Consider the following 22422-nt stretch of genomic DNA (forward strand, 5'->3'; position numbering starts at 1 on the left):
AGCTGAGGATTTGCAGTGGTGTCCTCTCCAAAACGTAGTTTAGGAATACTATTATATGATTATTAATGTTGTATAAAAGCATGAGAATGATGGATACCAAATTCACGATATTGATTACCTCTTGGTGTTGGGGGAGGAGAGAGGGGAATATTATTGAGGAGGCCTGCAAGAGTCTTCAATCATATTACAAACATTTTGTTTCCTAAGTTGGGAGGTGAGTATGCATGTTTGTATTTTTTCATAACATTTTCTGAGGTATTTTATAGTTAATTAAGAACAGAGAATGTACTCTGACTTAACTGTGTAGTCAAATGGAAATTTTTAGCTGTTAATTTGGTGTTAAAGGTATCATGACTTGTTTGACGAGACACAGTGTGTTCTTCAGGGGTTTTCTTCAGAGTAGGAAACTATTTTTATTTTTATTTTTTTGGTCCTCATCCTCTCAACCAAATAAAACTTTAGTACATTCTTATTACAGTAAGAAATTCATATTTGAATTTGTGGATAAAACTTGTATGTGAATGTGTGTGTGATGATTTACTTTAAAAATTACTATACATGGTTTCTGAAGATTTCTCCAAAGCACAGTATCTGATTTTGTCTTGGTAGTTACAGGAACTGATGATTAATTTTGCCTTTAGTTTCCTGTATAAATAAATGCCTTTAACTTTTCTCAGCACCGAATTCGTAACACTATTTGTAGGTATACAAAAAAAATGCCCACATAATGTAGTTTGAGGTAGGTTTAACGATTGAAAGAAAACCTGTAGTATCATACTAGACCTGTGCTCTGTGCTGTGCTGTTGACTTTTTTTGCTCATGAAATTTATTCCTTTAGAAAATGGATTACTTTTGGACTGAGAAGATTTTCATCAAGAGTTTTTAGTGGGAGGGATAGGATTATTTATTTTAAAAATGTGCTGCCACTCTTTTGGTGGCCTTGCGTATGACGGGAATCTTATTTTCATCATGGGATTAGAAAAAATGCCGTGGTCATTGTTCATCTTAAAGGCTTCGCCCAGTTTGGGTACTTATGCTTTTGAGAGAGGTGGGATGGGAGAGAGAAAAGGAATTCTGTGTTCTTGGAACAAGAATGTGAAAGTATATACATTTGAATGTTGCTAATTTCCTTAAGAAAGGAACTCTTCATCTTTAGATTTATAGATTATAATGTTTAAGAGGAAATAGTTAGGGGTAGGTAAGAGGTGGAAGATTGGGGAAGGTGGAATAAGTGCTCTTGTTCTCGTTTAGAGGTTTGGATTGTATTCTTTTTGGGAATTACCTAGGAATTAACTCATGGTGTAAATTGGGGATCCTTTGATGACTGTGAATAGATTTTTACCGAACTAAGGGTCTGACTCTTGGGGTATTGATTTTTGAGAACTTGAAAAAGCATTTGCTTCTAGCATGGTTTAGTTTTATAGGTAATTTTCTTTTGGTGTCTTCTAGCAGAGCTATTCTTCTCATTCCAGTGACAAATAGAAGCTGTGGTCCATTAAGACTTTTTAATAAATTGGAAATGGTCCTTAATGTAGGAATTCTTAAACTTTTTTGTGTAAAGGGCTCTTGGTAGTTTGGTAAAGCCTGTGGGATTCTCAGAATACTTTTTTTTGGCTGGGTGTGGTGGCTCACACCTGTAATTCCAGCACTTTGGGAGGCTGAGGCAGCTGGATCACTTGAGGTCAGGAGTTCGAGACCACCCTGGCCTACATGGCAAAACCCCGTTTCTACTAAAAAAAAAAAAAAAGTACAAAAAATTAGCTGGGCATTGTGGGGTGCGCCTGTAATCCCAGCTACTCAGGAGGCTGAGGCAGAAATCACTTGAGCCTTGGAGGTGAAGGTTGCAGTGAGCCGAGATCATGCCACTACACTCCAGCCTGGGCAACAGAAGGACAGACTCTATTGCCCTGTCGCCCAGGCTGAAGTGTAGTGGCGTGATCTCGGCTCACTGCAGCCTGCCCCACAACCCCCAACTCTGGCTCAAGCAAACCTCCCACCTCAGCCTCCCGAATAACTGGGACCGCTGGCCTACACCACCACGCCTGGCTATTTTTTTTTTTTTTTGGTGTTTTTAGTAGAGATGGAGTCTCTCCATGTTGCCCAGGCTGGTGTCGAACTCCTGAGCTCAAGCCATCTGCCCACCTCAGCCTCCCAAGGTCGGTGGGATTAGCCACTGCTCCTAACCAGAATACTATTTTTAAATGTATAAAATAAAATGTGTATGATTATAAGGGGGAACTAACACATTTAAATTCAAATATGAAAATGTTAGAAGCAAAATTCTTTAACTTTTTAAAAAATTCTTTTTAGTTTTAATAACTTTCTTTTTTAACTTTAACTTTCTATTTTCTTTCTTTCTAACTTTAGTAGTATAAATGCTATTCTGACTTACCTGCAATGGCTATTACATGAAAATATCTGATATCTGTTGTTGACAGTCAGCAGGTATTGCTAGAGTGCTTTATGGAGGAAGTGCTAAGTTTCAGTTGGAGGTATCAGAAAACAAGATTACAACAAATTTAGTTGAAAGATCTAATTGACTTTTTGATCCTAGAATCTGGCAACATCTCATTTTATAAAATAGAATGACTGTTCTGATGAACTGAGCACAGAAGTTTGGCTTTACAGGCAGAAAAGGGCTGAAGAAAGCAAAAACAAAACAAAAAATGGATTGGTCTTTTTATTTTTTATTATTAATTTTTTATTTTCCTTTTTTTTTTGGTAGAGACAGAGTCTCATTGTTTTGCCCACGCTGGTCTTGAACTACTGGCCTCAAGTGATTTTTCCCAGCTCGGCTTCCCAAAGTACTGGGATTACAGGTGTGAGCCACTGAACCGGGGGCCCGTTGATCTTTTTAAAGTTATTTTCCTTGTAAAGGTTAAAGCGGATGGGACTTCCTTATTGTGCCAGCTAAAACTGGCCTGTTTGGGGATTTGGCTGTTTTCTCTCATTCTCCAGATTTATAGAAGGTCAGATAAATGGCTTGGTGGGGTAGAACTTCATTTAGCATGGGTAAGTTCATTTTGGTTTGGTCTGTTGGGCCTAGTGCAGAAGCTCAGTATTAACATTTTTTTTTTTTGAACTGTCAAGCATACTACAGAAAACTTGAGAAGGAAAGCTATGGAGTTTGTCCATATTTTTGCTAACCATGTTCTTTTTTCCTTTCTGATGTTTCAAGGTTCCTTTTATTGTTTAAGGAACTTTCTTTAGTCATTCTTTTAGGGTGACCCTGCTGGCAATACATTCTCTTTGGTTTTCCTTATCTGAGAATATCTTGATTTCTCCTTCATCCCAGAACAATTTTAAAAAAATTTACTGTAGATAAGATTCTGAGTTAATACAGTAGTCCCCCCTTATCTGCAAGGCTATATATTTCAACCCCCCCAGATGCCTGAAACTGGATAGTGCTGATCCTGTTTTTCCAATAAGGAGATAGATACCTGCAATAAAGTTTAATTTATAAATCAGGCACAGTAAGAGATTAGATTATTAATCAAATAGAAAAATTACAACCATATACTACAATAGAAGTTATCTGAACGTGGTCTTTCTCAAAATATCTTTTTGTTCTATATTCTTATTACAATGATGTGAGATAATGCCTACTTGATGAGATGTAGTGAGGTAAATGATGTAGGCATTGTGATGTTGCATTGTTACTATTGACCTTCTGATATATGGTCAGAATCATCTGCTTTGGATGATCCTGGATTGTTGAGGCATGATGATGTCAATAGTTGAATGTTCAGAGCAAACAGTGTTGATGACTAACGGGTGAGTAGCATATACAGTGTGGATTCTCTGGATAAAGGGATGATTCATTGTCCTGGGTGAGATGGTGTGAGATTTCATCAGGCTACTCAGAATGGTACACAATTTAAAATTTTATTTCTGAAATTTTCCATTTAATATTTTTGAACTGTGGTTGACTGTGGGTAACTGAAACCAAGGAAAGTGAAACTGGGGATAAGCAAGCTGTAGTTTCCTTTGATCAGCACCTGAAAGATACTGTGCCACTTCTTCTGATCCCCATGGTTTCTGATGAGAAATCTGCTGTTTTTCTCCTGTAGATAAGATGTTTTTCCCAGGTTGCTTTCAATATTTCTTTGTCTTTTGTTTTTAGAAGTTTAATTATGATGTGTCTTGGTGTGGATTTCATTGGGTTTTTCCTCTTTGGGGTTTATTCAGCTTCTTGAATGTGTAGGTTTATGTATTAGCAAATTTGGGAAGTTTTTGGCAATTATTTCATGTACTTTTTCAGCTCTATTCTCCTTGTCTTCTCATTGGGATCCTCTGATAACGTGGAGGTTAGATCTTTTATAACATTCCCAAAGGCTCTTGAGGCTCTGTTCATTATTTTCTTTTCTTCAGTGTATTTTCTGTTTTTCAGATTTGGTAGTTTCTACTGTTGTGCATTCTAGTTTGTTGATTCTTCTGTCCCTTTCATTTTGCTGTTAAGACTATCCATTGAGCTCTTTATTTTGATTATTATATTTTTTAGTTTTAAGCTCCCACGTGTTTCTTTATACTTCTGTGTCTTTACTGAGACTTTCATTTCTTTGCTGAGACTTTTTTTTTGTTTGTTTCAAGCTGTTGGAACATTTTGATGGAGACTGCCTTAATATGTTTGCCAGATAATTCTGACATCTTTGTTATCTCAATATTGGTGTCTGTCGATTGTCTTTTTGTCATTTGGTTTGGGATCTTCCTGTTCCTTGGGTTTTTCTTTTGAAATCTGCACATTTTTATATTTTGTTGTGTGACTCTGTATCCCAGACTGGGTTAGCTGGCTCTTTTGGATACCACTGTGGCAGGAGAAAGGGAAGTGCTGCCTTGTTACTGTGAGGTGGAGGCAGGTGTCTAGATTCCCTACTCAGCTTCCATTAAGTCCAAAGTGTGGGGACACTCCTTGTTACTGCCTGGTGGGGATGCAAATCCATGGACACTGCTGGGATCATACTGGCCAGTTGGGATGAAAGTCTTAGCTCCCCACTTGGTCTTTTCTGACAGCATTGCAGTGGGGTGTTGGGGTGCCTCTTTAGAGCCTTTTGAATGTGGGATTCTAGGATCCCCACTTGACCTTCCCTGGTGTGGGCAGCGGTTTTTTCTTTGGTGTCTGGTGGGAGTAGAGCAGTTGTCATCTAAAAGTTTTCTGTCTTGCTGGGACATCCTGTTCCTGGTCCTTTAGCTAGAGAGAGCTTTCTTTTGTTAGGGCTTTTTTTGTGTGTGCGCCTGTTGACATTTCCACGTTGCTGGCTTTCTCATCTCCAGCTCCAGGATATATGTTGCAAAAATAAAACCCAGGAAACTCACCACAGTGTTTTTTCTTGGATTCCAAAGCGTTGGTCTTTATGTCTTCCCTCCAGCTTTCAGAGTCTTATATTTGTCAAGGATTTTTAGTTTTTAGCAGGAGAAATAGGGAAAAGTATGTCTACTCTATCTTTTCATAAGAAGAATTTATTTTAAGGGCATTTTGGTTTATTAAGTAATGTTGTAATTGATGTTTTCTTCTAAAGTTTTGATTTTTGTTGCTATTATTTCTCTGCTAGCAAAAAAAAAAATGGATATTTTTATGCCTCATTCAAATTGCAAGTCATTTTGTCATTCAGCTTAATTGATGATGAGTTCAGTTCTGAACCTCTTGAGTTTGAGATGCTTCAGGGGCTGCAGTATGAAGGTATATATCCCTTTTTATAATCAGAACAGAAGTGTAGGTAAGAGATCTAGGTGCAGAGGTAGATTTGGGAATGTAAAGTAGGGATTTTTGAAGCTAGTTGGTGTAGATGAGGATCACCCATGTTATGGAGGTCTGCCGGCTCAAGGTGGGACTCTGGATGACTGCCATTGAAAGGGAGTCTGGAAGAAGAAAAGGAACAAGATGACTGAACAGAACCCACTGGAGAACTAGAGACACAAATCATGTTAGGTATTACAGAAACCAAGAGAAGACAGTTTCAGGAATGGCTTTGAGTGTTCAGCAGAGTCACATGTCTTAGAATGGTAAATAATCTGACGGTGAAAATTTTAAGTTTGACTGGGCGCGGTGACTCACGCCTGTAATCCCAGCACTTTGGGAGGCCCAGATGGGCGGATCACGAGGTCAGGAGATCGAGACCATCCTGACTATCATGATGAAACCCTGTCTCTACTAAAAATAGAAAAAAAAAATTAGCCGGGCGTTCTGGCGTGCGCCTGTAGTCCCAGCAACTCGGGAGGCTGAGGCGGGAGAATGGAGTGAACCCGGGAGGCGGAGCTTACAGTGAGCCGAGATCGCGCCACTGCACTCCAGCCTGGGCGACAGAGCTAGACTCCGTCTCAAAAAAAAAAAAGAAAAGAAAAATGTAAGTTTGGATTCAGCAATGAACAGTTCACAGAGAGCAGTGTTAGTGCAACGATGGGACTAGAAGCCAGACCACTGTATGGGCAGTCAAGAAAAATGTTGATGGAGGAGAAAGAAGGTGAGAGCAGAGGTTGGGGCTGGAGTGGTGGTAGTGCAGTGGTGCATGTGAGTGTTTTTAGAAAAAGGTGTCTTGTTTATATGCTGAGGAAAAAGCTAGTACAATAGGGAAGATGTTGGAGGAGGGACAGTTGTCGATGGCAAGGACCTTTGAGAAGGTTGGAGGAGATTTGATTTCTAACTGAAGGATAAAAGATGGGCAGAATAATATACTTTTTTTTTTTTTTTTTTTTTTTTTTTTACACTCGCTAGAAGGGTGGGAAGGATATTTATATGGCTATGTTTATGGATGCAGGAGAGTTTTTAGAAACAAGGAAGAACTTGATGGGAGTCCCAGCTGGATAATTTTCTTTGATATAGGAGACAGACTAATCCATTGTGTGTGTATGTATGTGTGTATGTATGGATGCTTTTCAAAAAAGTGTTACCCTCCATCAGTTATTGAATAGGTTACATTATGGATATATCAGAATTGTATATATAACTTAATGGACGTGAACAACAACAAGAATTGCATTTTTAAAATAAATTTGCTGATGATACAAATGATTTTTATATCTTAAAATGACAGCGAGGTGAGCAGTTCAAAAAAGAATAAACACTTCAAATTGTTAGCCCTCACTGAGTAGGAAAAAAACCAGGACAAAGTAAAACAATAAACCATTTTTAAATTATCAAATTGACAAAGATTAATAAAAGACTACCTGTATAGGTAAAGTGATGAGAAATGGGCACTCTCATGCTGCTGAGATTGTAAATCGACAAGCTGAATTAAATCTTGAATTTCATAAGTTTTGACTCAGTAGTTATTTTCCAGGTAACTTTTTCTGATGAAGTAATTTGCTATATGTGCAAAGATTTGACTGTTAATATAAAAAAATTAGAAATCGCCTATGTGGTCAATAATGAAGATGGATTAAATAATAGTCCATGTCATTAAAATTACTTTTAAAAGACTGGTAAGCAGGAAAAGCTCATTAAAAGTAAGGGCGGGGCTGTGTGAGGTGGCTCATGCCTGTAATTCCAGCACTTTGTGGAGGCAGGTGGATTTCTTGAGTCCGGGATTTGAGACCAACCTGGGCAACATGGTGAAAACCTGTCTCTAAAAAATTTAGCCAGGCGTGCTGGCACGTGCCTGTGGTTGCAGCTACTTGGGAAACAGAGGTGAAAGGATCACCTGGGCCCAGGGAAGTCGAGGTTGCAGTGAGCTGTGATCGCTGCCACTGCACTCCAGCCTGGGCGACAGAGTGAGACCCTGTCTCCAAAAAAAAAGAGGGCAGGGTGGGGATGGGGAAAAGACTATAAAATGAAATTCACAGTACAGCATAGATTTAATTATATATGCATTGGAAAATAGGACACAAACTAAAAGTGGGCATCCCTGGATGGTAGAATTATGGATGATTTTCATTATTTTTGTTTTTTTCTTTTCTGTGTCTGGATTTTCTTTATTGAACATGCAATATGTTTTATAAGGAAAAAGAATTTTTAAAACTTGAGTTTTTAATCTTAAGGGAATATAATTGGTGTAGCTTTCTAGAGTATAGTGTTATGTATCAATAGCCTCGCCTTTTCCTTTGACTTGATAAATACACCTCCAGGGATAAGAACTATAAATATCTATCTACAGTGGTATTTATCATGACGTGACTTACAATAGTGATACACTAGAATTGTCTTACGTAGACCAATGGTTAAATATAACTCTTTTTTCTAGTGGACTTAAAGCAGATCAGTATAGCTTATAAAATTATTTTAGAAATATATATGATGATGTAAGAAGTTGCTTATACTATGATTTACCTGAAGAAAAAATACTTCTTGTGCATTTTTTTTTATCTTTAACAGATAAGACAATGGGAAGAAATAGAAATTGACCCAAATGTTATCTTTTTCTTTATACTTTCATAAAGTTTTTACAATGGTCTAATTATTTTATAATAAAAAAGTTGTAAATTAATTTACTAATTGATATAAAATGATATTTAAACATTTTTTGGTTTGTATTGTTATGGTTTCCAGGGAAGTCCGATTCTTACTTTTAGTGTTGCATTTTTTTTCTTGTATGATTTTTTTCATGTCTTTGCCATTATCTGTTAGCTTACTTGGAAAAGCCTCTGGATGTTTTATATGTACTTCAGTTAGTTTCTCTATTGTGTGGTGAAACACATACAGTAGAGTACAAATCAAGATTTTCTCTGTCACTCAAAGCTTAGAAAAAGATCATTTTAAAAAATATCTGATTTGTAATTCTTTTATTTTCTATTTTCAGATTTTCTTATGTATTATATCTTCTTTTATAATGAGTCTCTTTCATGGCTTTCTGTTTTGCTCCAGTGATAATGTGTGTGTGATTTTTTTTAATTGGTTGAAAAACTGAGTGAAATATTTGTGAGTCGTTAAAAATATAACATTTTAACCTTACGATATGTAAAGATGCAAGCAATACAAAGGCTTGTCAATTAAAAAGTAAAAGCTTCCTATTTACTTCCCATTCTTATTTACATTCTTATCAGTAGTAACCACATATGTTAAAGTGTACCCTTTTTAGTATATTGTCATGTGAATTTTGAAAAATGTACAGAGTTGTGTAACCATCATTACAAGCACATATAGGACATTTCTCTCTCTCCAAGAAGGTCCCTTGTCTCCCTTCCTGCTGACTTTTTACTCCCATTGTTCAGTTTTGCCTGTTTCTAGACTTTATATAATAGAAATATACAGTATGTACTCTTTTGTGTCTGGGATGTTTTTGCTTAGCATGATGATTTTAACATTCACCTATGATATTGCTTGTTTCTGTAGTTCTTTATTTTATTATTATTACTATTTTTGAGACAAGGTCTTACTCTGTTGCTGAGGCTTGAGTGCAGTGTGCCATCATGGCTCACTATAGCCTCAACCTCCCCAGGCTCAAGTGGTCCTTCTGCCTCAGCCTCCCAAGTAGCTGGGACTACAGGCACATGCCACCACGCCTGGCTAGTAGTTTGTTCTTTTTTATTGTTGGGTAGTATTTCGTTGTATGATATACCACAGTTTATTTGTCTGCTTATTGATAGAACATTTGGATTGTTTCCAATGTTCAGGAACTGTAAATAAGGCTGCCCCAGTCATTGATGTACAAATCATTGTTTGGACTTACATTTTCATTTCTCTTGGATAAATACCAAATTGTGATTATTGAGTCATATGATAAGTGTAACTTTGGGAGACAGGTAGTTTCTTATAAAATGGTTGTACCATTTTACATTCCCAGCAACTGGGTATGGAAATTCCAGTTACTCTGGGTCCTTACCAATACTGGGTGTTTTAGCCAATCTAGTGGCTGCACTGTGGTTATCTCACTGTGGTTTTAAATAGCTTTTCCTTGATGACTAATGATATTCAGCATCTTTTTATGTGCCTTTTGGCCATTTGTATAACTGCTTTTGTGTCTGTATGTCTTTTGTCTCTTTTAAAAATTGGATTGCTTTGTGTTACTGAGTTGTAAAGTTTCTTAATATATTTGGAACACAAATCCTTTTGTCAGCTGTGTATTGCAGGTAGTTTCTTCCAGTCCATAGGTTGCCTTTTCATTTGTTCCTTCCCTTTTAATACTTACATCCTCTTTCTGTAGTTTACTTGCCAGAATTTTTTTTTTTTTTCTTTTTTTTTTTAAAGGGTTGAGGATCTCCCTATGTTGCCTAGGCTGGACTTGAACTTCTGGGCTCAAGTGATCCTCCTGCCAGTCTCCTGAGTAGCTGGGACTACAGGTGTGCATCACCATGCCCAGGCCAGAACCTTATAACAAAATACTTCAAACAAAATGAACACAATAGATAAACTTGTTTTGTTAATTTTTTTTTTCTGCATCGTGTACAATGGTTTTAAAGTTTTTTGGATAAGTTATGTAAGTATCCTATTAGTGTTTTCCTTTGATGTTATTAGCAATGTAATTTTACCAGATGCTGTTTTGACATCTGTAGAAATGGATCCCTGTTTGTTTTTATTAAGCCATTACTGTGGTATGTTGAATCATTAGAATGTATTTGCTTAGTACATTGAGGGATTTTATACACCATCATTTTACCCCAGTTTCTTGTTTATTTTATTAAGTTGTATGGGTGCTGTGTTTCTTGTTTCCAGTTTCTGGGTTCACAGAAACTTGTGACCAAGAATATATTTGACTTGAAGGATGAATTGGGTAGTATGTTCATCTTCATATTCTCCCAGGGCTTTAAATTTTATGTTCTTTAAAAATCTGGATTTAGGGCCAAGCGCAGTGGCTCATGCCTGTAGTCCTAGCACTTTAGAAGGCTGAGGCAGCAGGATTGCTTGAGCCCAGCAGTTGGAGGCTGCAGTGAACTAAGATCACGCACACCACCTTGAGCAACAGAGTGAACTGTCTCTAAAACAAACAAACAAAAAACAAATGAAATTTACTAGTTATTAACTACAGTTACTCCTATTGTTGATAAACAGTTTTGTCTATTTCATCCTGTTGATTCAGTTTTCTGTCTCTTGAAATGTAAGCTTTATGTGTAAATATGTTTTTCTTCTTAAAAATTTGAGGGTGTGAACATTGCCCTAATTAAGTTTCTCAATGTATAGCTGTGGTTAAAAGTACATATTTTTTGTACTTATTTTTGTTACAGCCTTTTTCTTTTGAATATTTATATCATCTGAATTTTTTTTTTTTTTTTTTTTTTAGTGTTAACTACATGTCATCATAATGCCTCTGCTTTTTCAGGGAATCTGAAATGATTAAGACATCCCTTATCAGTGGTACTCATTTAAGTTTCTGAGAATGGTGTTCCCCCAACCCCAAGGAACCAGTTGTTTTTTAATTGAAACAGGGTCTCGCTCTCTCCTCCAGGCTGGAGTACAGTAGCACAATCATGGCTCACTGCAGCCTTGACCTCCCAGGCTGAAGCGATCTTCCCACCTCAGCCTCCTGAATAGCTGGGACTACAGGTGTGTGCCACCATGCCTGGCTAATTTTAAAATTTTTTGTATAGACTGGGCCTCCCAAAGTGCTGGAATTACAAGATGTAAGCCGCTGAGCCTGGCCAGGAAAGCAGTTCTTAAATTATCAGGACTACCAATGAATAGATCCTTGTATTTTTCCTTAAATTATTTTGTTCTGTTTTCCTTTGGGTTTGTTTTCTAAAATCTTATAATTCATTGCTGTGTTTTTCCATCTTTTAATGAACACATTCACATTTCACCGTGAATACTACATTAGTCATTTGGATATTTGTTACTTTTCTTTTTGTTTGTTTCTCTCTTAAGAGATGGGGTCTTACTCTGTGACCCAGGCTGGGGTGCAGTGGCACAATCATAGCTTACTATAGGCTCGAACTCTTGAGCTGAAGCAATCCATCTGCTTCAGCCCCTTGAACAGCTAGGACTACAAGCATGTGTCACCATACCTGGCTAATTTATTTTTATTTTTATTTCTAGAGATGAAGTCTCACTATGTTGCTCAGGCTGACCTCAAACTCCTGGGCTCAGGTGACTGTCTCACCTTGGCCTCCTGAAGTGCGGGGATTACAGGCATGAGCCACTGTGCCTGGCCCTGTTTTTAATTTCCTAATTTAAATTGTGTCCTTTCATCATGTGAATTTTTAGTATATATTTAAAATTTAAGTCTTTGTTGATTTCTGCTTTTTTGTTCTATTTTACTTTTGGTATCATGACCAGAAATTTGCAAGTTTTAGACATTAGAAAACGTATATTTTTGCTATTTACTACAGGAATCAGATCCAGGTGTTGAGGGGGGCCTAAAGCTTATATCATTTTGAGGACCCTCTTTAGGAAAGAAAATACAAGATTATGCACATGTGAATATTTGTTTAGAATAAGAAAAGGCATCTGTGTATGCGAGGGGTCTAAAAGCCTAACTTGATGCATTTTTTGTTCGATCTATCTCTGCTTTAAAATATACAATTTTGGCCGGATGCAGTGGCTCATGCCTGTAATCTTAGCACTTCGGGAGGCCGAGGCGGGTGGATCACTTGAGGTCAGGAGTTTGAGACCAGCCTGACCGACATGGTGAAAACTCGTCTTTACTAAAAATACAAAATTAGCTGGGCGTGGTGGCGCATGCCTATAATCCCAGCTACTTGGGAGGCTGAGGCAAGAGAATCGCTTGAACCTGGGAGGTGAAGGGAGGTTGCACTGAGCTGAGATCGCGCTGTTGGACTCCAGCCTGGACAACAAGAGTGAAACTCCGTCTCAAAAAAAAAAAAATATGTGTGTGTATATATATGTGTGTGTGTGTGTGTATGTATGTATATATGTGTGCGCGTGTATATATGTATATATATGTGTATATATGTATGTATGGGTGTGTATATATGTGTATGTGTGTGCGTATATGTGTATGTATGTATATGTATGTGTGTATATGTATATATGTGTATGTATGTGTGTATGTGTATATGTGTGCATGTGCGTAGATATATGTGTATATATGTATGTGTATATATGTGTATGTGTGTGCATATATATGTATGTGTGTATGTATGTATATGTATGTGTGTATATGTATGTATGTGTATATGTGTATATGTGTGTATTGCGTAGATATATGTGTATATATGTGTATACATGTGTATGTGTGTGTATATATGTATATGTGTGTATGTACGTGTGTATGTATATATGTATGTGTAGATATATGTGCATGCAGGTATGTGTGTATATATGTGTATACGTGTATATGTGTGTATATATGTATATGTGTATATACATATATGTGTGTGTGTATATATACACACATATATATGAAATTTGGTGTATGTGCTGGGCGCAGTTGCTCACGCCTGTAATCCTAGCACTTTGGGAGGCCGAGGCAGGCAGATCACCTGAGGTCGGGAGTTCGAGACCAGCCTGACCAACATGGAGAAACCCTGTCTACTAAAAATACAAAATTAGCCAGGCATAGTGTCGCATGCCTCTAATCCCAGCTATTTGGGAGGCTGAGACAGGAGAATTGCTTGAACCCAGGAGGCAGAGGTTGTGGTGAGCAGAGGTTGTGCCATTGCACTCCAGCCTGGGCAACAAGAGTGAAACTCCGTCTCAGAAAAAAAAAAATTGCTGTATGTGTATTGCATCTGCATTAATTTTAGTTATTACTTTGTGTCATATATATATATATATTTTACTACTTTACATACTATAAATGTTTTCTAGTGTTTCTGAGCTTTTACATTGATTTATACTTTTTTGTTGCCTAAATATTATTTTTACTATTGCCTAATGGCACCTTAAAATTTTACTATAGCTCTTGCCAAATACATTTTACCATGTTTGATATTGTTTTTACACTTGTCTTCCTGGCTTGACTAAATTTGCTACAATGTTTTTTCTCACTTTTTTTTTTTTTTTTTAAGATGGAGTTTTGCTCTTCTTGCCTAGGCTGGAGTGCAGTGGCACAATCTTGGCTCACTGCAACCTCCGCATCCTGGGTTCAAGTGATTCTCCTGCCTCAGCCTCCCGAGTCGCTGGGATTACAGGCATGCGCCACCACGCCTGGCTAATTTTGTATTTTTAGTAGAGACGGGTTTCCCCATGTTGGTCAGGCTGGTCTTGAACTCCCGACCTCAGGTGATCCACCTGCCTTGGTCTCCCAAAGTGCGAGGATTACAGGCATGAGCTACCATGCCTGGCCATTTTTCTCACTCTTTACTGTTAGCCTTATGTACTTTGTAAGCACTACAGTGGTAGATTTTATTTTTAAAAAATCCTGTTAAGACTTTTTTTTCTCTAATAAAGCCATTTAACTTTGTCACAGCTACATTTGGTCTAAGTTTGGCTTCTTTGTGTTTTTTTCCTCCATACTATGTTTGACCTGTGACTTGTAAGAGACAACATCCATTCGCATTACCTGCAGTATGGAAAGAAGTAAATAAACCCTTTTCATCCTTGAATTTTGTTTTTCTATTGAGTTGTTACAGATGAGAAGTATATATGAATCTGTGAAGAGCGTTGGAACCTAATTAAATAATGTACCGCACGTTTTTCTTTTTCCCTAAAACATTTAGAGGCTGGCTAAATAGGGGAAAATTTATATTGTTTGGGTTGTGTCAATTTTTATTAAAATCCTGGTAGCAGTCATACAAATAATTTGACTTTCGCATGAAATCAAGTGAAGAGAAAGGGGGGTAGAGAAAGACGCTTAGGCAATGTCAGTTTAGTTTACTGGGACAAATTAAAAGGCAATTTTGTGGGTACTGATAAAATGCTGAAGGTAACATAATACTTTACTTTTTTAGTGTTAGTAATGGCAAATTGCATTTGTTCTTAAACATTTAGGAAGGGCATGGAATTGTTTTTCTTTCTCTCCATCCCCACTTCCTCCCAGTGTGTAAGTAGTAAGATTTTTCCCCTCCTCCTAACTCTGAAGAAGACAACTTCCTTTATTTTGCATTTTTGGGTGGTGGTTATAGTACTTGTTTTGAGGTTTGACCATCCTCTCTTCAGCTATTTTTATTTTTACACACCACTTGAAGTGAGTACACCCAGTGGTATTTTAACTGTAATAATCTGTAATGAAATGAAATTCATGCATGCATATTATGTCTTAAAACTGTTGTTTTGATTTAATTTTGTTTAATTGGTTTATGCTATGTCTGCTTCATCTTCATTTTTAAACAAGTGACTACTTAGTTTTCCACAGCAGAACAGAATAGCAAAATCATATTCTTAATAGGATTGAAATGTTTACTTTCTTTTTGATGTTATAAATGATTTAAGATATGACATAGGAGTTTTAACTGCTTAATTGCTCAGTGCCCTGTCCCCTCCCCCTCCCAAATAGAGGACAACATTTTGCTCTTACTGGAACTCTTAATTTTGTCACGTCAGCTGGAATAAAGATATATAACTTTCACCCCTTAAAATTATTTTACGTATTAAACAAATTTCAGAATTGGTGATACTTGATGATAATTTTATGTTTGTATATTTACAGTCTTTTCTAAAACTTCATTAGCATTAGAAAGTACATATTCCCTGAAATGTTTTAGTATAACAATTTATGTAGTTGAGTTTAATCTGATATGTGTGATAACTTTTTATTTAAAATAAAATTTAGGCACCATGTAAAATAGTTAACAGTGGCATACTTCCTGACATAGAAATTCAATATATAAAATGCTAAAAATTACACAATAGCAGCAGCATTTTAAAAGCTATGTAACAGTCTAGTTACTTGTTGTTTTAAGCTGTCACTATTTCCGGTTTTGTGAAAAATAAATATAGCATTAGGTACATGCCCTGAGATTTTCAGATTTGCACATATTCTATGGAAGCCTTCTTTACTATTTTTGGATTCCATGCTATGGGATAATGAGGTCACTTTTCAACACTATTCAAGGAAAGAAAACCAAGTTCTCTCAAAGGGATTCTAGTACATGTCCATGTTTTGCTGAATGCTTTTCTGTAATATTCTTAGAGAACATCTCAAATTCAAAGAAGGAGATGAGAGAAGCATAGTGGTGAGATTCCAGACTTCATCCTCCTTCAAAATACTATCAGTAGCTGCTCATTCCCCAGCCTCCACTCTGTTCCACAATTGGACAGTATTTTATGTAATACTTAGAATTTTTACAAATCAGTGGAAGAAGACACCCCTTTTAGAATAGCAAACAAAAAGACTGTACTTCTACACACTTAAAAAATGTGTTTTAAATGTTTTTACAGTCTTCCATACAAAATTTTAAAGCAAACATTAAATTTTTTTAAGACAAAGACTTAAATAAATGGAAAAACATACTATATTTTTAGATCTGAAGATTCAGATTCTTAACAGTGTCAATTCTAATAGTTAATCTACAAACTTAATGCCATTCTAAAATAAAAATACTAAAAGGGTTAAAAGAAACCCCCACCAATAAGTTACTCTTGCTGAGGTAAGTGGTAATGCAGGCTCATTTTGTAGTAAGACAAAGCGAATTCAAGTAACTTCTCCAATATTACAAAGCTAGGAAGCGGTGAAGCAAGACTTCATATCAGGGTAAGTTTGAGGACTCAGATATGATCATAGCTAACATGTAGTAAGCATTTATATTATTGTGCATTACCGTTCCAGGTGAGGTACTATATATTTTCTCAATTAGAATACATCTTAATGTAAAACTTGTGAGGCTTCGCTAGGAAGAATCTAGAGATAATACAGACTGAGCTTAGAGATTTATGAACCCTTTATAATCCCTCCCCTCAATCTCGCTTTTTTCCACATGCCTAAACAGTTGTCCCAGCATCATTTATTGAGTAGTGTTCTATCTTTCCCCTATGATCTACTCCTCTATTTATATATCAAATTTCATTCATGTGGATTTGTTTTTAGGCCTTCTGTTTTGTTCCATTAGTCTTTTTTGCCTATTCTTGTGTCATTTCCATTCTAAATTCCGTAGAGGGTAAGATAAGTTTCCCTGCTGTTTTCATTCAGAAATTCATTCAGCACATATGTTGGAGACAACTGCTATGTGCCAGGAACTTTTTAGATGCTGGGAAAATGGCATTGAGCAAAACAAAAAAAATTCTCTTGAATCTTACACTTATAAACAATTTCTTGGCTCTTTTCTTGCTTATAAATTTTAGGATTAGCTTATCAAATTCTATGAAAAACCCAATAATGTTAAAACAAATTTAAATTGGGTCAGTTAAGGGAGTACTGATATCTTCACAATTCTATCCATGAAGAAAATACTTTTGTAAAAAACGTTTTCCTTTTTTTTTTTTTTTTTGGCCTTTGTTTAAAGCTTAATTATTTCTTTCCCTAAAGGTCTAGAATATATTTTTACTAGAGTTAGTCCTGTATATCATATAGTTGCTGTTGCTGTTGTAAATGGTGTCTTTTATTAGACTTAAGCTTTCTAATAGCTTTATATGGAAGTGGTATTTTTTGTTGTTGTTGTTTATTTTTTGGACAGGTTGAGGGGACTATGTAGACTTTTATATCCAAATACCTTGCTGAATTCTAATTCCAATCATCATTATGTATACCGTTTCCTGTGCATATAATCATATAAAATACATTCTTAAAAAATTTGTATACCACTTTCTTTTCTTATTAAATTAACTAGGACCTCCAATGTAATGTTGAATAAATATGGTAATAGTAGACATACATACTTGTTCTTGATTTTAATGAGTTTCACTGTAAAAAGTGTTGTTTGCTATAGGTTTTTTTTTTTTTAAAGACAAATGTGACATTTTCTTATCCTTTTTCCGTATCTCAGTGTTTTTCTTTAGTCTGTTCATATGGTGAATTATATTTGTAATTTTAAAAAAGTCTCTATATTCTGTTCCTGGATTCCTGGGATATATTGGTCGTAATGTATATTTTTGTTTATATACTGTTGGATTCTGGATTCTGTTAATATTTTGCATATGGACTCTTTTCATGTATGTTTATTAGTGAAATTGGCCTGTACTTTCCATTTTTTAAGAATGTTCTTTTCTGGTTTTGGTATCCAGATTATATTGGCCTCATAAAATGAGTTGGGGGAGTATTTCTATTCTCTGGAAGAATTTGTGTGATACTGGATTTACTTGTTTCCTGAAAGTTTGGTAGACCTTGCTTTTACAACTTTTAAACCTAGTTTGTGTGTGTGCGCCGGTGAGGGGAAGAGGGGGAAGTTTATTTTATTTTTTTCTTCCTTTATTAGTCATAGGGCTGTTCAGGCTTTCTAATTATCTTCTTCTTTTTTTTTTTTTTTTTTTTTTTGGAGACAGGGTCTTGCTCTGTCACCCAGGCTGGAGTGCAGTGGTGTGATCTCACTTCACTGCAACATCCACCTCCCAGGCTCAAGCAATCCTCCTACCTTAGCCTTCCAAGTGGTTGGGACTACAGGCTTATGCCACTATGCTTGGCCTAGTTTTTTTTTGTTGTTTTGTTTTGTTTTTGTAGAGATGAGGTCTCACTATGTTGCCTGGGTTGATCTCAAACTTCTGGGCTTAAGTGAGCCTCTCATCTCAGCTTCCCAAAGTGCTGGCATTACAGGTGTGAGCCACCACACCCAGCCTTCTAATTATTCTTGAATCAATTTTGAGTTTGTATTTTTCTAGGCATATGTCCGTTTTGTCTGTGCTTCATATTTATTGTGTAAAGTTGTTCGTAGAATTCTCTTTTAAATGTCTCTAGCTGTAGTTATGTTCACTATAGTCTGTCCTTTAGTTCTCCTTAGCAGTGTTTGAAGAGATATGCTTTTTAGTCCATCTATTGAATTTTTACCATTAGATTATATTTTTTATTTCCGTAAGTTCTGTATGTTTTCTCTTAAGATCTTAGTGGTCATTCTTTAACTTTTTATTTTTTAAATTCACATTTGTCTTAATTGGATTGATGGTCATTTTTTATAGCCTCTTGCTCACTTGTTTGTGATTTCATTTATCTTTAACATTTAATCTGGAATCTTAATGGGTATGGCTGATAAAATTTTAACAATGGATATTATGTACTTCCGTAATAAGTTCAAGATAAATTAGATTGCGACTACTTTAACACATAGATACAGATCTAGATTGCTGTATTTAGCCAATAACATACATATTACAAAGGAATTACTTGATGGATGATTAAGGTTTTCTTAGGTAAAGAATTTGGAAAAAATGTTATTTATGGGAAATATGGGAAGAAAGAAACATCAAGGAAGAGAAGCAGAAAATGGGTTGCTAGCTATGTCTTCCTAGATGGAATGTGTTTGGATAGCATTTGATATTTCTTTGTCTTTTTTTTTTTTTTTTTTTTTTTTTTTTGAGACAGAGCCTCCTCACTTTGTCACCCAGGCCTGGAGTGCATTGGCACGGTCTCGGCTCACTGCAGTCTCAACCTTCTGCACTCAGGTGATCCTACTACTTTAGCCTTTCAAGTAGATGGGACTACAGGTGTGCACCACTATGCTGGGCTCGTTGTTTTTGTATTTTTGGTAGAGATGGGGTTTCACCATGTTGCTCAGGCGGGTCTCAAATTCCTGAGTGCAAGCGACCCTCCTACTTCTGCCTCCCAAAGTGCTAGGATTACAGGTATGAGCCACTGTGCCCAGCACATTTAATATTTCCTGATAGCAGTTATCACCTATTTGGTTGGGTATATTTGTCTTGAGAGTTAGACTGCGATCTCTTTTGGGGCAAACACTTTCATTGGTGTTGCCTTGTTTTTTATACAGTGTCTAGCATAGTAACTGTTAAATAGTATATAGTCAATAGATTTATTATAGCTAGGTAGATAGGGTTATAAAAGTAGTAAACAAAGTTCAATTGTAGTTAATTATAATGAACTAATCATTGTCATATGATTACAGTACTCGGAATTATACCAGAAGCCACTATTAACTAGATCTGGATTAAATATACTTTTTAAATGTGTTGTTGGCTTCAAAAGAACCAAACACATTTTCAAATGTCTTCACCTCACTCTAGTCAAACAAGGGTGAGCTTAAATGGAAGTGGGGGAGCATTTAGTGATAAAAACACAGGACAGGCAGAATTTCAGAAATGGGTAAGACTTTCAATTAGAGACTGAAGTTTCAGCCAGCAGCAAGCCAGGGATGGTGGAAAGGGAGCTAAATCTGGTATTTCCTTTATTAAGAAGACTCCATCCAACCTGGCTAAAAGTGGTCAGAGGTAGGCTAAAATGGTCTTAATAGGTAGACAGCTCCCCTACTCTCCCCACTCCCACTTGCTCCTGGATGATCAAACACAAAAAAAAGACATGGCAAAAATAATAACAAATGTAGTGCCCCCCCCAACCCCTGTGCAAAAACTTCAGAAATTTTGACAATTTTTGATCATTCTTTTAAGTGAGTATAAAGAATGAGGGACTTTAGTGCCATCCTTGTAGAGTTCCCTTCCCTGTCCCACCACCATTTCACCAAGGGAAATTTATTGAGAACACCTATGCTGTTGACTAGTCATGTTAGGGGAAGGAGGAATGGTATAGACATAAGATTTTAAAATATTGACGTGCATTTGCTTGTTTGCAATCTTTTTTTTTTTTTTTTTTTAATCGGTGTCTCAGTCTGTCGCCTAGGCTGGGGTGCAGTGGCCGATCTTGGCTCACTGCAACCTCTGCCTCCACAACGTCTGCCTCCCAGGTTCAAGCGATTCTGCTGCCTCAGCCTCCCAAGTAGCTGGGATTACAGGCTCACACCACCACACCCAGCTAATTGTTGTATTTTTAGTGGAGACGGGGTTTCACCATGTTGGCCAGGCTGGTCTCTAACTCCTGACCTCAGGAGATCTGCCCACCTTGGCGTCCCAAAATAGGTGTGAGCCACTGTGCCCAGCCGTTTTCAATCATTTTTTAAATTGTTAAGTTACTATAAAAATTAACATTTTTATAGTTTTCCCACATTTTACTGCATACTACTTTATGTGACTTTATGATTGTTAGGTTATTAAAAAATGAATTTTGACTTAAATTCTTTTATATTTTTATTTTTACCAGTCCATCCTATTTAAAATAAGTATATTTAATATCGTTCAGAAAAGTTTCTTTCCTGTGCTTTTATTTTAACCAGTTTTAGCCAATGTTTTTGTATAACCTTTTCTAAAAGCAACAAAGAATTGATTAAGGAGAATCTCTGGGCTAATCTGAAGTTTAACTCTGAAGGCTGTGTGAATGAGTTTCTATAGGAAAAACTGTCTACTGCTTTTATTTTGTGTATAGATTGAAATTAGCTAAATGAAAGAATAAGTAAATGAGAGCTGCTTAAGTTAAGACGTCCATTACAATTTTTTGTCTTGATTAATTTCTCTTCTCAGAGTCAATTGATCTGCTTTTGGTACTGAGCACGTGACTCTAGACAAGCAAGCAGTCATTCTAGGTATACTGCTGTTTGAAAAAACAGCTTTAAAAAGATGTTAGAACCTGGGAAAATAGATCTTGCTCTCTTGTGGTTTCACAGGGTGCCAAAGGTTTAGTTGCTTGTATGTTTCACTCAGTTGCTTTCTGTTCAATGAATAAAATCAGCACCATGCATTAGAACTTTGCAGACTCACTGCAAAGGAAATAGCAGGAGGTAAAGTGACCTCAAATGAATGTGGCTTTTTTTGTGGGGTGCAATGGGTGGGCAGTGCTACAACTAAATAAACAAATTGAGTTTTGCAGGAAGAAAACCTTTAACTCATCTTTATACTCTCTCATGGTGACAATTTTCTTCTGCTGTCATTCCCGTTCTTTAAACATTTTTACAATGATTAGTTCATTGTAAACATGTCACATAGCTACAGTTGAGTTGTTTAGTTGTTTTATAATCGTATATGTTTTTCGAGTCCATCAGTAAACTGGAATTATAATCTTGTTGTTTTGATCACACAACTTTTCTACACTCTCAAAAATAAAACTGCTACTTGCTTCTCTTCACCAAAAGTCTTTTAGGTAGGTTTATCACCTTTTATCAGTTGATAAGATATTTTGAAAATATTTTACAGGGGAAGTAGGAGAAATTCTCCATCATGTATGGTAAACTTGGAGTTATCTGTACTCTTAGAAGACAGAGGGAACCTGAATAGTTAATATAATTTTTTATTGCAGTACAGGTCTTACATACCTTGGAAAAAGATTCTTTTCCTGCTTGGCATTATTGCCAAATGTCAGGATTGACGGAGGTGTATGGGGAGATGGATTTGAGAAAATCCGGACATTTTACTCCATGAATCTAGAGAAAGCAGGGGCAATACATTTATTTTTGTTTTCTGAAGGTAGCTCTCATTATAATGTTGTAGCTTGGGACACAGAGTTGAGCCAGACTCCTGGGAATCAATTTCTGCTCCATGCTTACTAGTCTTGTGACTTTAGGCAAGTTACTTTGGGCAAGTCTTTCCTCATCTGTATGATGGAGACAATAATAAGACCACCTACTTCATGGACTGTGAGGTTTCAGTGAATTAATATGGTATATGGAATTAATATGGTAAAGTGCCTGACACATAGTAAACTATAGCTGTATTGTTACCAAGTCAGTAAGTGTGAC

General features: G+C 36.4%; 1 protein-coding gene across 2 annotated transcripts in view; it reads left to right on the forward strand.

Annotated features, from left to right (window-relative positions):
* RRAS2 (RAS related 2) overlaps positions 1 to 22422 on the forward strand; it is a 79560-nt gene that overhangs the window by 17497 nt on the left and 39641 nt on the right. The window contains exon 1 of one of the 2 annotated variants that reach the window (XM_073018124.1): positions 3846 to 3868. The exons of the other annotated variant lie outside the window; for it this stretch is intronic. Coding sequence (XP_072874225.1) covers positions 3866 to 3868 — 3 coding nt within the window. The 5' untranslated portion in view covers positions 3846 to 3865. Of the gene's footprint in view, positions 1 to 3845; positions 3869 to 22422 lie in introns of those variants that run through there. 2 annotated transcript variants of the gene reach the window in all.

The sequence above is a fragment of the Chlorocebus sabaeus genome, chromosome 1 (assembly GCF_047675955.1).
Source record: "Chlorocebus sabaeus isolate Y175 chromosome 1, mChlSab1.0.hap1, whole genome shotgun sequence".
NCBI classification, from domain to species: Eukaryota; Metazoa; Chordata; class Mammalia; order Primates; family Cercopithecidae; genus Chlorocebus; species Chlorocebus sabaeus.